Source organism: Gavialis gangeticus, unplaced genomic scaffold, assembly GCF_001723915.1.
Source record: "Gavialis gangeticus isolate Ggan-Ray unplaced genomic scaffold, GavGan_comp1, whole genome shotgun sequence".
Classification (NCBI taxonomy): domain Eukaryota; kingdom Metazoa; phylum Chordata; order Crocodylia; family Gavialidae; genus Gavialis; species Gavialis gangeticus.
This window is the reverse complement of record NW_017729019.1, coordinates 8,409,230-8,423,078: the sequence shown is the minus strand read 5'-3', so window position 1 is coordinate 8,423,078 and position 13,849 is coordinate 8,409,230. Positions and strand designations below refer to the sequence as shown.

The window sequence follows — 13,849 nt, the reverse complement described above, 5'->3', positions numbered from 1 at the left end:
CTCGGGCTGCGTCCAGCGCCGGTCGCCCCCTTGCCTCAGGGGCCGCGGCCGGGGTGGCGGCGGGGCAGCCACGCACGCGTGCCCTGCCTCGCCTCTCCTCCCCGGCGGGCGCTGGGGGAGCGCGGGCGGGAACCGCTGCGGGATGAATGAGCCATTGTGTCGGCGCTGAAAGCTCACGTCGCCGCGTCTCTCTCTCCCGTGTTTTTCAGGTGAAGGCCCGGAGCGAGCGGTCCCTGGCGCGCGCGAGAGACTCCGAGCACCGGCGCCTTATCGGGGAGCTTCCTGCGGCTTTAAATAAGAGCCGGTGCCACGTGGGCGAGGGCAAGGGAGATCCCCTTTTTGGTCTCTCTGAGGCCCGTGGGAGCCAGGTGCTCCGCGCTCTCTTCTGCATGCCTTTTTATTTTTACCCTCTGACTCTCCCGCCTCCTCGCCTGGATTAGGCACAGAACTGGAACGGGTTGAGGAGCTGCAGCTGCGAGGACTTTTTTCTCTCTTGGAAAAAGACAGGACCCTGATCTCTTTTTTCCACCTCCCCACAAGCTCCTTTAGGATCCGGCTTGAAAGACCGGTGCGCTCTGCTTTGTTCTTCCTCGCTTGCCCATCTTCCCCGAACTGAAGCGGAGCGCGAATCCGTCTGCTGGAGCAAGGGCGGCGTGGAAGAAGGTGCCAGCGTCGGAAGAAAAGACGCCGAGAACCTCGCGTGCCACGTCTTGGTATCTCCAGGGCCCCTTTGCCTGGGAGGAGGAAGGGGGACTAGAGCGAACTTTGTTTTCTCTGCTGGCTTAGTGGTTGGCGTCTCCCCTTCCCGGAGCGTGCTTGATGGGGAGCTCTGCTGGCGGATCAGTCTCTGCAGTTGAGGGCAGGGGGGCTGGGGCAGGGGAGGTGGCATCTCCATGCCTTTCGTGTGAGCTCCTGGCAGAAGGTCCCTTCCGGAGCGCCCGTCTGCTGTAGTCCTGCCGAGCCGAGAGCCAGCTTGGCATCCCCGCTTCAGCATGTCCTCCAAGATGGAGCAGAAGGAGGCTCACCAGACCAACGGGGTGGTGCTGCCCATCGTGGCCGGGACCATCGACTGCCTCTCCAGTCCCGACCAGGAGCAGCTCGTGGAGTCCACCGAGTTCTTGGGCCCTGACGGGGAAGGGGTGGAGGTGGTCGTGCTGGAGTCGCGGGCCAATGCCAAGGGGGTGCGAGAAGAGGACGCCTTGCTGGAAAATGGCAGCCAGAGCAACGAGAGCGATGACACCAGCACTGACCGGGGCCCCGAGCCTGCCTCTCCATTCAAAGAGACCTCCTTCTCCATTGGGCTGCAGGTCCTCTTCCCTTTCCTGCTGGCTGGGTTTGGGACAGTCGCTGCTGGGATGGTGCTGGACATTGTGCAGGTAAGACTGAGATCCCCTGTGCTGGGCTTTGGGCTCTGTGTGCCGTTACTTGGCCTGTGGCTTGACCTGGGCCCACGATGGGGGAGGCGCAGATGTGGAGATCTCCATGCAGTGAGCTGTTGCTCTCAGTCACTCCCTGGGTAGGTATGGTTCAGTGCTGCTGAGGCCAAGAACAGATAGGAGTGAACTGCTTGAGTCATCTAAAACTGGTCTGTCCCTAGCCTGGGGCTAAAGCGTGGTGGCAGAGCCGTGTTGAGCACTGGGCCCTGGGCAGGGCTCCCTCCTCTAGGCACGACAGAACAGGGCTGTCCTGGGACTTGGGAGACTCCAGTTCAGCCCCCGGCTCAGCCTCGGACGTGTCCTGCGTGTGACCGAGCGAGTCACTAAGGGCACATCTAGGCTGGTCGGAGGGGCCGTTGAGAGGCTTCAGTCTGACTTGGCCGTGCTGAAAGCTCACGTGGGGCTTGTCTAGCTTGCGCTGACCCTGTGCGGCCATGGCTGTGCTGTGGTTGCAACCGTGACCATGGGGTCACAGGGTGGGTGTCTAGTACTGCTCTACCACAGGGGTCTGTGGGGAGACCCTCGGATATGCACATGTGTGGGCATGCAAAGACCTCTGGCTTGGCAAAACACTGGAGATGGAAGCTCCCCCTGTGAGGTAGACACAGGCTGGCGAGGGGCGGGAGGGAGTTGGGCACCTGGCTCCTTGGCTGCAGAGGCCGAGACGGTGGTGAGGAGCGAGCAGCCTGTGCTGAATTCAGTTCTCGGTGCAGCTGAGCATCGCTGCTGCCATGGAGCCTGCGCCTGGATCAGAGACCAGGGGTGGGGGTTGCAGCTGACGCATGTGGCCGGAGCAGCTGTCGGCAAGGTCAAACCCTCTGATCGAATGCTTCAAGGAAGGATTTCCCAGGCTCCTGCTTGCGGCTGTCCTGGGCTCTGGTTACTGCCTGCGCAGAATCTGTTTTGCCGGTTGTGTTTGGAGTCAGGCGGGGCTGCGGTGGGGTTACGTATCCAGTGTCTTGGGGCTTAGCAGCTCCCCTGTGCTTTGTGGACTGGTAGGGCTTCCACTTCCCCTGTTGTGATGCAGTGCCAAAGGTCACGTCTTGGCCCAGGCACCCGTCTCCTGGGGTGGAGGATGGCCTCCACACCTGGGCAGCTGGTTACCTGTGTCCCTGCTTGCACGTGCCAGGTCCCAGGGCTGCATCAGAAACCCCATGGACCTGAGCATCATTTAACACTGTCATCCCATAAGAGATGCCAAAGGCTGGTGCAGAAACACCTTTGGGGGGAGGAGATATGCCCAGCATTCTGCAGGGAGTCCAAATGCCAGTTGTCTAAGCATGTTGTTTTGCCCTTCTTCCCTGATAGCTATCTGTGCAGGGTACCGGCATCCTTAGACCAGGTTAAGCACAGACCGGGCCTCTGGCAGGGGTGGTGCAGCTCACCGCCCCCTGACTCGGACAGGATAAACAGCCCTTTGGGACGGGGTGGGCTCTTCAGCACAAACAGGCAGCGCGGTTTGCGGGAAACGCAGCTCATCCGACCATGGATCCTGTGCCAGCGTCGCTGTCTACCCCCGCTATTGCGCTATTCCAGTAACCTGTGTCTGCTGGCAGCGGATCAGCTGTTTAACCCTTTCCCCACTACCATAGGAGGCTGGCTGTGGCCAGGGAGTTGAGACAGCCGTGGACAAGATAGCTGCATTTGAATGCAGGCTGCCTCTCCTGGCTGCTGCAGCTCTCCGGCTGGGGAGGGGAGGAGATGTTAGTGAGGGGAGTGAGAACTGAAGCATGGAATAAGGTGCCTGCTCAGTGCAGGTACACGAAGTCCTTGGAAGAAAAGAAAAGCAGCCCTGTTGCAATCCCTGCCACCTTTGTGAGCTGGCCCTGCAATGCTGGGCACCCCAGGGGGGTGAAAGCAGTCGCTTCTCGCTGGCTGCGGTTGGCCCGGCGTCCAGCTTGGAGAGAGCAGGGTTGCTATGCTGCTTTTCTGGGTCAGCGCGTGAGGGCAGGTTCCTTAAAATGGGAAGGTGCTTCTCCCCTGCCCCTTTCAGCGGCCACTTTGCTGCATCTGTCCCTGTGACAGGAGTGCTGAAGTAGCTGGTGCTCCCCCCTGCTGGGTAGCTGGACTGTCTGACCCCTGCCTAGTCTGGCAGCTCCTCCAGCTTCCCTGGACTACTGCTGCATCCTTTTTGTAAGCCCAGCCCCTCCCAGAGACTTTTCTGTTCCCAGGGTTCAAGCTCCCTCACCTCCCCTTTGACAGGACCCAGGCTGTCGTCTTAACCCAAAGGCTGCTCTCAACAAAGACCTGCAGTAGGGAGCACGGGAGCACAGCTGCACCCCGAGGAGCTTTCCTCTCTTTTATTTGCAAAGGGCTCAAACCCAGCTTCATAATTCCTCTGTCCCGTGGCTCCACGGTGTGTAGCTGGTGCAGCGTGTTCTGCCAGCTCCTCTCACTCTTTTTAGCGAGGCACTGAACGTGGCACCTAAATGCACTGGCAAAACTGGGGAGCTGGTATTCTCAGGTCGCTCCCCGCAAAATGCAGGGGTAACCCTCTGGGCAGTGGGGCTGCTGTTGGCTTCCAGTACATGGCATCATTTCTGTGCTGGCCGTGGATTGCTGCTGCTTTGAGAGGCACTGAGCTCACAGCCAGGAGTCAGACAAGCAGTCTGCCAAGTCAGGAATACTTGGAAGGGCTTGATTGAGAAGTAACATAAGTGCAGAGGGTCTTGTGAGTGCTCAGGGTACCATGACTGGGCAGGCAGTAGGATGGGGAGCAAGACCCAGGCATATTTCTGTGTCCCTGTTCTAGCTGCTCAACCTGCCGGCACCTCCAAGCATGGGGACTTTGGGGCTGATCACCTGAGCGACCTCCAGAAAATAACATGTGCCATTCAAACCTCTGGACCTCATGCTCCCCTGCAACCAGTGTGCTTGCTCCTCTCCCCTCCTGTCTGCCCAGACCTTTTAGACATGCTTGGACCAACCTGCAGCACAGTCTTGTATACATAGAGACTGGGTTCTGCCTTTGCCTGGAAATGCTGCTGTCTCCAAGCTGCTCTCTGTGGCACCTGCCAGGAGCCAGCCCTTCAGGGTCTGCAGTGAAGATGCTGGCACTTGTTGCTGACAGGGCTGGGTCTCCGAGTACCCTGGAGCAGGCTGTGTGCCCTCTGCTTGCAGGCAGCAGTGATGGGGGAAGAGGGTACACAGGGGAGGAGAAGGCAGCTTTGGCAGGTGACTCCCCTGCTCGGGCCACAGGTGGCAGGTGGCTGGCAGCTTGTCCGGCCACGTGAGCTACTTCTGATGCAGCTGAAGATGCTCAGAAGGAGGGAGGAGGCCAGGGCATTGGAGCCACCCGGTTTCGGTACTGCAGGGATCCCAGCTGTGACCCTGGCTTGGTGTGCCAGTGCCCGGGGTCTCTGCTCTTGGTGGGAAGGGGCTGAGTGAGCTCTTGTCAAGCGGCCTCTAACAGTGAAGGGTAGCGACAGCTGACTGAGCTTCCACCAGCTTGGAGCAGGGCATGGGTGAGCTGTGAGCCTGTAGCCACACCAGGCTCTTATTGCTTGCAGGGCAGCCCCGCTCTCGCTGACGGCAAGGGGGACAGCATCATGGGGGTCAGGGAGTCTGGCTTACAGGTGGGCAGGCTGCGTGCCCTCGTTTCCTTCCTCCCGGACAAACCCTGGCTGTAACTGGCCTTCGCAGGGACTCCGAGCAGCCCTGGGCGAGTGCCGTCTTGCTCTCGTAGCATATTCCAGCTGCTGACAACGGCAGGCTGTGAATTCAGCGGCGTCTGTACAGTGGGAGGCCATGGCCTGGCTCCTCTGGCCTTGCTTGTTATCCTTTGCAGCCTGCTGCCAGGCTTGCCTGCCCTTTTGGCTCTTCCCGCGACTGGGCTGGGTGGGGAGGGTCTCCTTTGCTGCACTAGATGGACCCAGCGACCGCTGGCTGTGGTGTGAGCACCTCTCCAGTGATTACAGGAGCTTGGGTGTTGCTGGGGTTGGGGGAGGCATGGATCTGGATGTGTTCCCGTGTCTCCACCAGCAGGTATACACCAGCCACGGATGGATAGATAAAGGTTATGTGTCGGCAGGGTGCTCGCGAGCACTGGAGCAGCGAGACTGTGGAACAGGCTGAGGGGTGCTTGCAGTCGTGGGGGAGAGGCCTCGATGTCCTCGGAGGTCCCTTCCAGCCCCGTGTTCTCGGGTGTCCGTGGGAATGGTGTGCTGCAGGGGCTGAGTAATGGGAGGAACGTGAGAACTGATGAGTTCTCAGAACGTGGTATTTGGGGGCTGGGGAGGAACGGTCTGTCTCTGCGATCTGGTTTCCTTTTGACTTGTAATGAGATCTTGCTGAGGGCTGGGTTGGAGCAGGGCTGTGGGGGGAGGGAATGAGCAAGGGTGGGCTTCCCAGGCTCCCTTTCCTGGCTCTTCAGCCATGAGCAGCATATGCAAAAAGTGCGGTTGCACAAGTCTGTAATCCCTCTGCAGGGGAGCTCCCTGGGAGGGGACTCCGCTTCATACTTGGTCCCACTCTTGCAACGTGGGACCTTGGTGCTGCGCAGGTTGTCCAGGGGCTTGTATAGCAATAAATATAATCAAAGCCCTTTGGGGAAGGTGAGATCCTGACGTCTCTTGTGATCTTGACGTCTCTTTACACCACAGGTAGTTTGGATGTTGCTGCCAACCCCCTTCTGCCCATGCAGAAAAACCTTTAAATTGGTCTGTCGAGCACGGCTGAGCAGGTAGGCTTCAGTCCAAACCCTGGTGCAGCCTGGGCCACTTCCGTGCTAGTTTAATCAAGCCCCAGGCTGCTGAGCCTCCAGTGCTACCCCGCAGTGCCACCTGGGCTGTGCTGCCTTTTGTGCTACAAGTCCTCTGCGCTGGCTCAGCGGTCCGACTCCCTGTGGGTCCACCTGTCTCCGCTGTGCCCCTACTGCTGTTGGACCCAGGCAATGCCCAAGGACCCCCTTTCTCCTGCTGCAGTTAGCCGGAAGCTGACACAGGAATGCGAATAATAGGGAATAAGGGAAGATGTGTACTTTGGGGAGCGAACCGAAGTGACCTTCCTCGGAGGGGGCAGGAAGGAAGCGGAGAGGCAGAGAAGTCAGAGGCAGGGAACGCTGTGAATTGCCCTGCTTTGCAGAATGGCCTCCTTCATACAAGTCCTTCCTGCCAACTGCCCCATGCTGCCACCCTCGGAGCTGTGCTCGTTAGTGCCGAGGGGCTCCCCTCTGGAGCTGTTTATGTGGAGCATTGTGCCCATGTCACTGCCACCGGCAGCAGCCCCATGCTAGGAAGAGAGAAAGAGCACCCTGAGCACCAAGTCCTAGCGTGGCCTAGTTCAGCACTGTGCCAGGGATCCTGGGAGCATCTGTTGGTACAGGCTGCCACATCACAGACTAGTTACCATGGGCTGGGGCAGGGTGGGCTTCACGGTGGGGCTGCTCCACAGTGGAGACAGCACAGACAGCAGGTCTGTTTGGCTGTCTGGGAGCTGGAGGCAGTGCCCCAAGGATGCTGGGGGGCCTATGGTCAGAGCACGAACAGGGCGGCATGCAAAGTGTAGGGACCAAGGTAATTGTTTTTAATGACTTTAATGTGAGACCTAACATTCATTGAGGATGGGGCAGAGGGGGATGATCCTGCCTTGAGCAGATTGGGCTAAGTGAGGTCCTGAGGCCCCTTCCAGCCCAGCTTCTGTGCGATTCTGTGATCACGTTGCTGGGATTTAATTGGGCAGAGAACGACTCCTTGCTGTTATCTTGGCACCCAGGCACAGTCGCTAAAACCGTGAAAGAATTTGCTTTGCAGCTGCCATGCTTGGAGTAGCCAGATATCTGCTGATACTGGTCACCTCTTAGAGCCCACAAGTCTCTGTGCTCCTTTGTACATGGGATCAAGCATCAACCAGAGCTCCCAGATTCCAGGAGTGCAGTCGATATCCTTGGCATGCAGCAACCATCGGGAGTGCGTGTGGCTTATTTTTTTTTTTTTCCTGGTAAAGCTATGAGCAGCTCCACATTTGCTCTCGGTTGCTTTGCTCTCAGCTGCTCCCAGTCCAAGGCTTCCCTAGCAGGAGAGGCTGCAAATGACCCCTCCTGTTGCATACTGAAGCTGGTCCTCTGTGGTGCTCCGTACCCTCCCGTGGTACTTTTGCAGAATAGCATCCAGCTTGCACTGTCCTGTGCTGCTTGGTTCTTGCTCTTTCCAGGAAGTTAAAAATGTGACTTGGTAAAAAAAGCAAAACATCCTGAAGCCTCCAAAGCCCTTTGGCACAAGTGATTTAGGACCCTGTGCTTCCCTGCCAGGCAGAGGAGGTTCTGTTAAGCCCTGTTTTCTTTCAGTGCCACTTGGGAAGGGGCTGGGAGTTGGCCTGTCAATGTTGACCTTGGTTCTTCGGTGCCCCTTTGAAGCACCGGTGGCAAAGCTGCCAGCAGCCACCTGTCCTTCATGTCTCGTTGGGCTAGGCTGCTCCACCTGGGCTCCTCTGTGCGTTTTGCTGTGTGATACCTTCTCTCTACCCCGGCAACTAGCTCCTCTGTGCTTTCACAGCGGATAGGCAGAGGGAGGGACTCAAGTCAATCCATCGACATCCTGATTTCCTAAAGCCTTGCGCGCAGCACCACCAACCCCCCCGCTCGCTGTGTGGCCGGGCCAGTGGGTGCTCTCTGCTGCTGGAGGCTTGCAGGAATCAGGGAGGCCTTGAGGCAGATACAAATGTGCCCATAAAACTGAGGTTGTGCAATAACGTACGCAGAGACAGTTGGCAGGAACCCACAGCGCCTGCTCTTCCTAGTGAGAAAACTGCTAACATAGGCAGAAACACAGGTTTCCCTCCCTGGAGATGGCTTAATTTTTTGTGTCTCTTCCTCTAGTAACATCCCTGCCTTGGGCTGGTGTCTGTCCCGCTCGGAGGATTTACTCCAGCAGCTCTGGTTACAGTTTAGATGAGCAGCTTCCCTGGCACCGGCTCGCGGTGCGGACGCTCTTAAAGGGCAGCGTACACGGGCAGAGCTGAGCGCGGTGAGGGCTGGAGGGCATTGCTTCCTGCAGCCTCGCCCCTGCTCCACTGTCGCTTGGAGCTTGGGTGCAATTCTTGTATGATGGATGTAGGGCTTCTGGGCTAAGATAAACTGAGCTGAGCAGGAGGGGCGCTTTCGGAAGTGCCTGGAGTCTTTGAGTACAAGTCCCTTCGTGGTGACCCCCAAGCATCCAACAGGCTCCGAGTTTAATTTTCCGAACAGCCTGAGCATGCAAAACCTCAGGTGCTTTGCAGGTGATAGCAGGACGTGTTTCCAGGAGAGATTCCCCAGTGCTCGGTGAAGGAGGATAAGTGTGGTGTCCATTCGCGGAGGAGGCCGTGACCAGCAGCAGGGTGAGGGGGACCGAGAGCCCGCACGCTCTGACTCCCTTTCTGGCGCCCTTATACTGCGCTGATAGTGCCATTGCAGGCAGGGGCTCTTTGCACAGAGGGAGCACTTCACGTCTTGGTAAAGGGCAGAAAGGACCATTCTGACCAGGTGCCTTGACTTCTCACAGAGGCCGTGGCGTTGTGCCCAGTGATTCCAGCTCCCGGTCAAACTCAAGCATGTTGTTTTCTGCACTGAGCAAGCTGGTGACACTTGACCTACTGGGCTGGTGCATGGGAAGTCTGGTCACCGGGAACCGAGTTCACGTGTGTGCCGAGAGGGGAAGTCCCAGCAACACGGCCTCTATTGATGCACTAGCAAGCATCGCTGGCAGTGGACTAGCTGCAGCCTCCCATCCTGTGCGCGGCTTGCCAAGCCAACCTAAATGCAGTCATCTGGGAAAGCAGAGCTCGCTGGCTCCTAGCTGCAGTTAGACGGGCCCATGTGCCTCTGTGGCAATCAGCGTGTTTCCAGAGGGAGTCCTGCTTCTCTTCCCCTGCCTGTGGGCACAGCTCATATTCCCTGCTGCCCATGCTCAAACACTTATTCTGAAGCTCTGTCTTTAAGGCAGCCCTTGGCAGTTGTGCAAAAGTCCCTTCATCAGGAGCTCAGAGCAGTTGTCCGAGTAGGCTGCTCAAACACGCTGGCTCCAGCTACTAATGGTGTCAGATGCCACAAGTCCCCAGAGGGCTGATCTCATGTTGGCAAAGGGGCGGAAGAGCTCCCAGCAATTCTGCCAAGAGTTAGTGTGGCTGGGAGGTGAGAAGGGTTGGCCGGGTGTGATAACTGAGCTTCTTGCTTCCTCGCAGCTGGGTACTGGGGACAATCTTTGCCTGCATAAAAGATGCTGGCAGGCTTGGGGTTTCCTACAAGTGGTTCAGGAGCATCTGCCTTTAACCAAGGTTTTCAAAGCATTTGGGCCGTCTGCAAAGACAGCAAAGAAGACCTTTCAGGCTCCCAGTGCTTCCACATTGATCCATCCCTGCGTATCAGACACTTATGGTCCCTGAAGAGTAGAAAGATAACAGAACCTGCAAAAGGTATATAGCAAACTTTTCCTGGGTGATTCTCAGTGGTCCAAGATCAGGTGGGTTTGCTGGTGGGTTGGAGGGGCAAGGCAATGAGAAAGTTTATTATATATCTGATGAGATTTTTCTGTGATGTAAGCAAGGCCTTTGACTCTGACTTGGCCATGGAGCGATCAGCCGGCGCTGAGCAAGCTTTCCGTGGCATCGCCTCCCTTCTGCTGCAGCTGCTGGGAGCACCCTATGCGCTGCATGGCCGGGAGCCTGGTGGAGAAGTCGCTGTCTCATCATCCTAGAGCAAAATGCAGATGGCACAAACTGGGGAAAAATAAACCAGGCGATCAAAATAATTGCCCGGTGCAAGGTGTCAGTAATGCAGGCTGTCTGCGGGTAGCGTTTCTTGCAGCACAAGCAAGAACGTGTCCAGTTGGCTGGTGGGGTCGGTGGCACACAGAGCTCACGAGCAGTAGCATGATGACAGGGGTTGGACTTATCAGGAATCTCAGTGGGCCTGAAAAGAGCAGCAGCAGCTAGGATTGCAAGTACCTCCTTGGCGAGGATGTCCTTGGGCAGCCTTTGCAAAGCACGGTGATGCAAGTGCCATTGCAGCAATTTGAGTCTTATTTATAGGTGTTCTAGTAGTGCTCAGGAGCCCATGTTGGGGACCAGAAAAAGAGTGCTATGTATTATACAAGCCCAGAATTATGACCTGATCCCTGTCCCATAGAGGTTACAGTCTAAGTATAACAGGAGATGACAGGCGCACGGAGGCAGACATGGAAACACAAATGAGCCACAAGACACTGAGATGGCGGTTGGACTTCAGCATCCTGTTGACTTGCAGGAAGCTGTAGAAGACGTGTCTTTGGGCAGGCTGATGGGTCCTGCGCTGGGGACTAAGAAACTATTGCCACCACCAACCTGTTCTGAGTGTGCTTTGCTTCCCTTCACAGCAGGCATGATCCAGCCTGCCTAGCCAGCAGAAAAGTGGCTTTATACACAAAGCCCTCTGCTACAAACACTTACAAAAGTAAACTGGTGGCCCTGAGGTTTTTATATCCTGCCACATCTCAGCTGTGGTTGCAGCAGTTTTTTTTTTTCCATCCTGCTTTAGGAAGTCAGCTGCTCTGCTCTCAAGTCCGGTACCCTGCAATTACTCAGCATCTCTGTCCTAAGCAGCCAGGGCTGTGCCTCCTTTTGCGGGGGAACTGGCTCTGGTCTGCAGGCAGCGTGGGCAGATTAGAGCCTCAGTCACCAGGACACAGGGCGAGGGAGGGGGACTTCCTTCCTTAGCAGGGTCAATCGGTTCTTCCCCATCGGGGAGGAGCAGAGAGCTTGCTTTAGTGAAGCTGTGGAGGAAGGCAAGAGCAGCTTTTGGCAGCAGAATGAACTGACCCAGAAAGTGAGCGGAGGGATAATCTCGTGGTTGGGGTGCTGAAACAGGATTCAGATCTGGCGTCAGTGCCTGGCTCTGCCGAGCAGCCCTTGTGTTGGACCGAGTCGCATCTGTAAAATGTCTCCTGCTTAGCTGGAGGCTCTTTGGGCAGCGCCAGTCTCTTGGGCGTGCAGCACCCAGCACAGCGGGGCTCTGGGCTCGTGTGAACATGCAGTTGATGAGTCTGTTCAGGGCCCAGAAAGTCAGACTGCACAAATAGCCACATAGCCCACGTTCACTTCTGAGCAAAAGGCCTCTGACAGCTCGGGAACCTCTGACTGGGCCACGCCTCTTGGGAAGAACAGACCTTTTGGGTCTTGGCGGTGAGATGCTCGATCAACCGCATCACAGGCTCTTGGGCTGCCGCATTTCCACCATGATGCTGCCTCTGCTGCCATAGGAAACCATGTGCTGGTGCCTATGTCCATTTTTCAGAGAGCTCAGACTTCCTTTGGCCTCCAAGCAGGGTGGTGGTAAGGAGATGAGCCACACCTGGGATGTACCCAGCAGCTGGGGTGGGGGAGGTCTGTGCAGGGCCAGACCTGTGCCAAGAAAGCCCCTTCTGCTCAGGCCAGCACAGCTGTTCCCTAGCACTGGGATCTCACGTGCACAGATAACTGAACCCCATTGTATGCTATCTTGCAGCACTGGGACGTCTTCAAGCGTGTGACCGAAGTATTCATCCTGGTTCCTGCCCTGCTGGGGCTGAAGGGCAACCTAGAGATGACGCTGGCATCTCGGCTCTCAACAGCGGTGAGTATCCAAGATGTTCCCGGGGGCATGGGGAGGGTGGCGTTTCATGTGTACATATGCCCCTGGGGAAGGGGAAAAAGAGAGATGTGGGGAGTGGAGCTGCAGACTGCTGTCTGCCTTGTGCATACTCTGCAGTGGTTTAAATGGCCGATGTATTTGCTTGGGTACAGATGCCTTGTATGCACATGGTTTGGACTGTGTCTTTGGGTTTTTCTTATCAGCCCTGCCATGCAGCCACTTAGCTGGGTTTCCACTTCAGCATCTGGTCTGTTCACTTGGCTTGTGCTCGCTAGTCCTGAATTTGCTGACTGCTTCAGCGAGCACTTAGCACTGCATAGGGCTGAGGACTCTTGAGGTATGGATAAACTGTGACTTCCTTGTCCTGGCGTACCGTGGCAGGTCTCCTTCCATTCAGCGGGACTCCTAGCAGCAGCCTAGCCATCTCTGTCCTGCCTTAGGATAGAGCGAGCTGTGCACAGGGCTTCTAGGGGTTTAGCACCCAGCTGCCAACTCATCACTATTGTACCTTGGATTAGTGGAGCAGTGAGTCCTGAGAGAACAACCTGTGCTGGGGAGAAAGAGCCCAGCCTGCTGCTGATCATCTTCTCTAAGCTGATTATGTCACCTGAAGAAACGGCAGAGACACCGTCACCAACATCCTGGTGGAGAGCTTGGCGTGTCAGAGAGGCGGTGCACTCATCCCACAGGCAGGAAGTCACACGTGTCCATCCGTAAGTGGATGGACAGCTCTTTCCCTGCCAGCGTGCTGCCTCCTGTCATCGCTGGGTCAGAAGGTGCTGTAGTTTCAGCGAGGACAGCTCTAGGACAAGAGGCTCGGACTCGTTCTTTAGGAAGCACAGAAGCGCAACAAAAGCAGGTTAAAACAGGACTAGGAATCCAGTGGCTGGTCCAGGCGAAGGGGCTTGGAGAAAGTTGCGCTGCAGAGGCAGGTTCTCCTGGAGCCTGGCAGTAAGTGGCGCTAGCTTGATCCAAAGCCTGCTGGAGTTGATGGACAGGTCTGGCTGGACAGCTGCCGTGGCACGAGCGCTGTAGCCACGCACGGAGCTAGCGAGCTTCCCGAGGGAGACGGGGTAGGAGCTCCAGCCTGCCGCCAGGCTCTGTGAGTTTCCTGAATGCCAAGGGAGCAGAGCGGTGACCGTGCAGGCATGCAGCCCTCTGTCCCCGTGGCTGGGGACTGGAATCCTTCCGTCACGGGGAGATGTTCTCCTGCCTTTTTTGTCAGGCACATTTTTCCAGCATGTGACAACAGGTGACTGCCGGGTGCTTCGCGGCATGCCCCGCAGAGGGTGCATAGCTGGGATTCTTGGACACAGAGGAACCAGCTGTGCCTACAGCTAAATTCTTAGCTCCATTTGCTTGCTGTATTGAAGCTGCCAGAGGTGCAGCCCAGCTTCTGTCTCCAGGGTGCAGAGGGCAGGGCCTGCTTTGGGCATGAATACGTGCCCAGCCTGCTGCCCGGGACTTCTACAGGGTTGGCTTCAGGGACCAGGCGTGAGTTCATAACTTCATAGAGCACATCGGACTGGGTGCAGGGTGGGGGGCAGCTGTTGTGCCGATGCTCCTCCATGAATCCCAGCCAGCAGAAAGCCTAGGGGATGAGGGATCACCCAGGTCACCAGCTTGTCTCTTGGGTGGTGTCCAGCCCCTCTGAACCCCAACGCCCACCTGCAGATCCACAGCAACAGACTACTGCTGCCTCTCTGCTCCCAGTGCCGTTCTTTGACCCGACACCAGCAGACCAAGTGAATGGCTCTGAGCCAGAAGAGCAGGGCTCATCCTCTGCTCCCTCCTTGCCTTCTGCAGCAGCCATACAATCCCTGACACATTTGTC

At 57.1% G+C, this 13,849-nt stretch overlaps 1 protein-coding gene across 1 annotated transcript in view; it reads left to right on the top strand.

Annotated features, from left to right (window-relative positions):
• The first annotated feature begins 562 nt into the window (after nucleotides 1-562).
• The window catches only part of SLC41A1 (solute carrier family 41 member 1), a 31,519-nt gene continuing 18,232 nt past the window's right edge, over nucleotides 563-13,849 (top strand). The window contains exons 1-2 of the mRNA XM_019513998.1: nucleotides 563-1,376; nucleotides 11,890-11,997. Coding sequence (XP_019369543.1) covers nucleotides 993-1,376; nucleotides 11,890-11,997 — 492 coding nt within the window. The 5' untranslated portion in view covers nucleotides 563-992. The remainder of the gene's footprint in view (nucleotides 1,377-11,889; nucleotides 11,998-13,849) is intronic.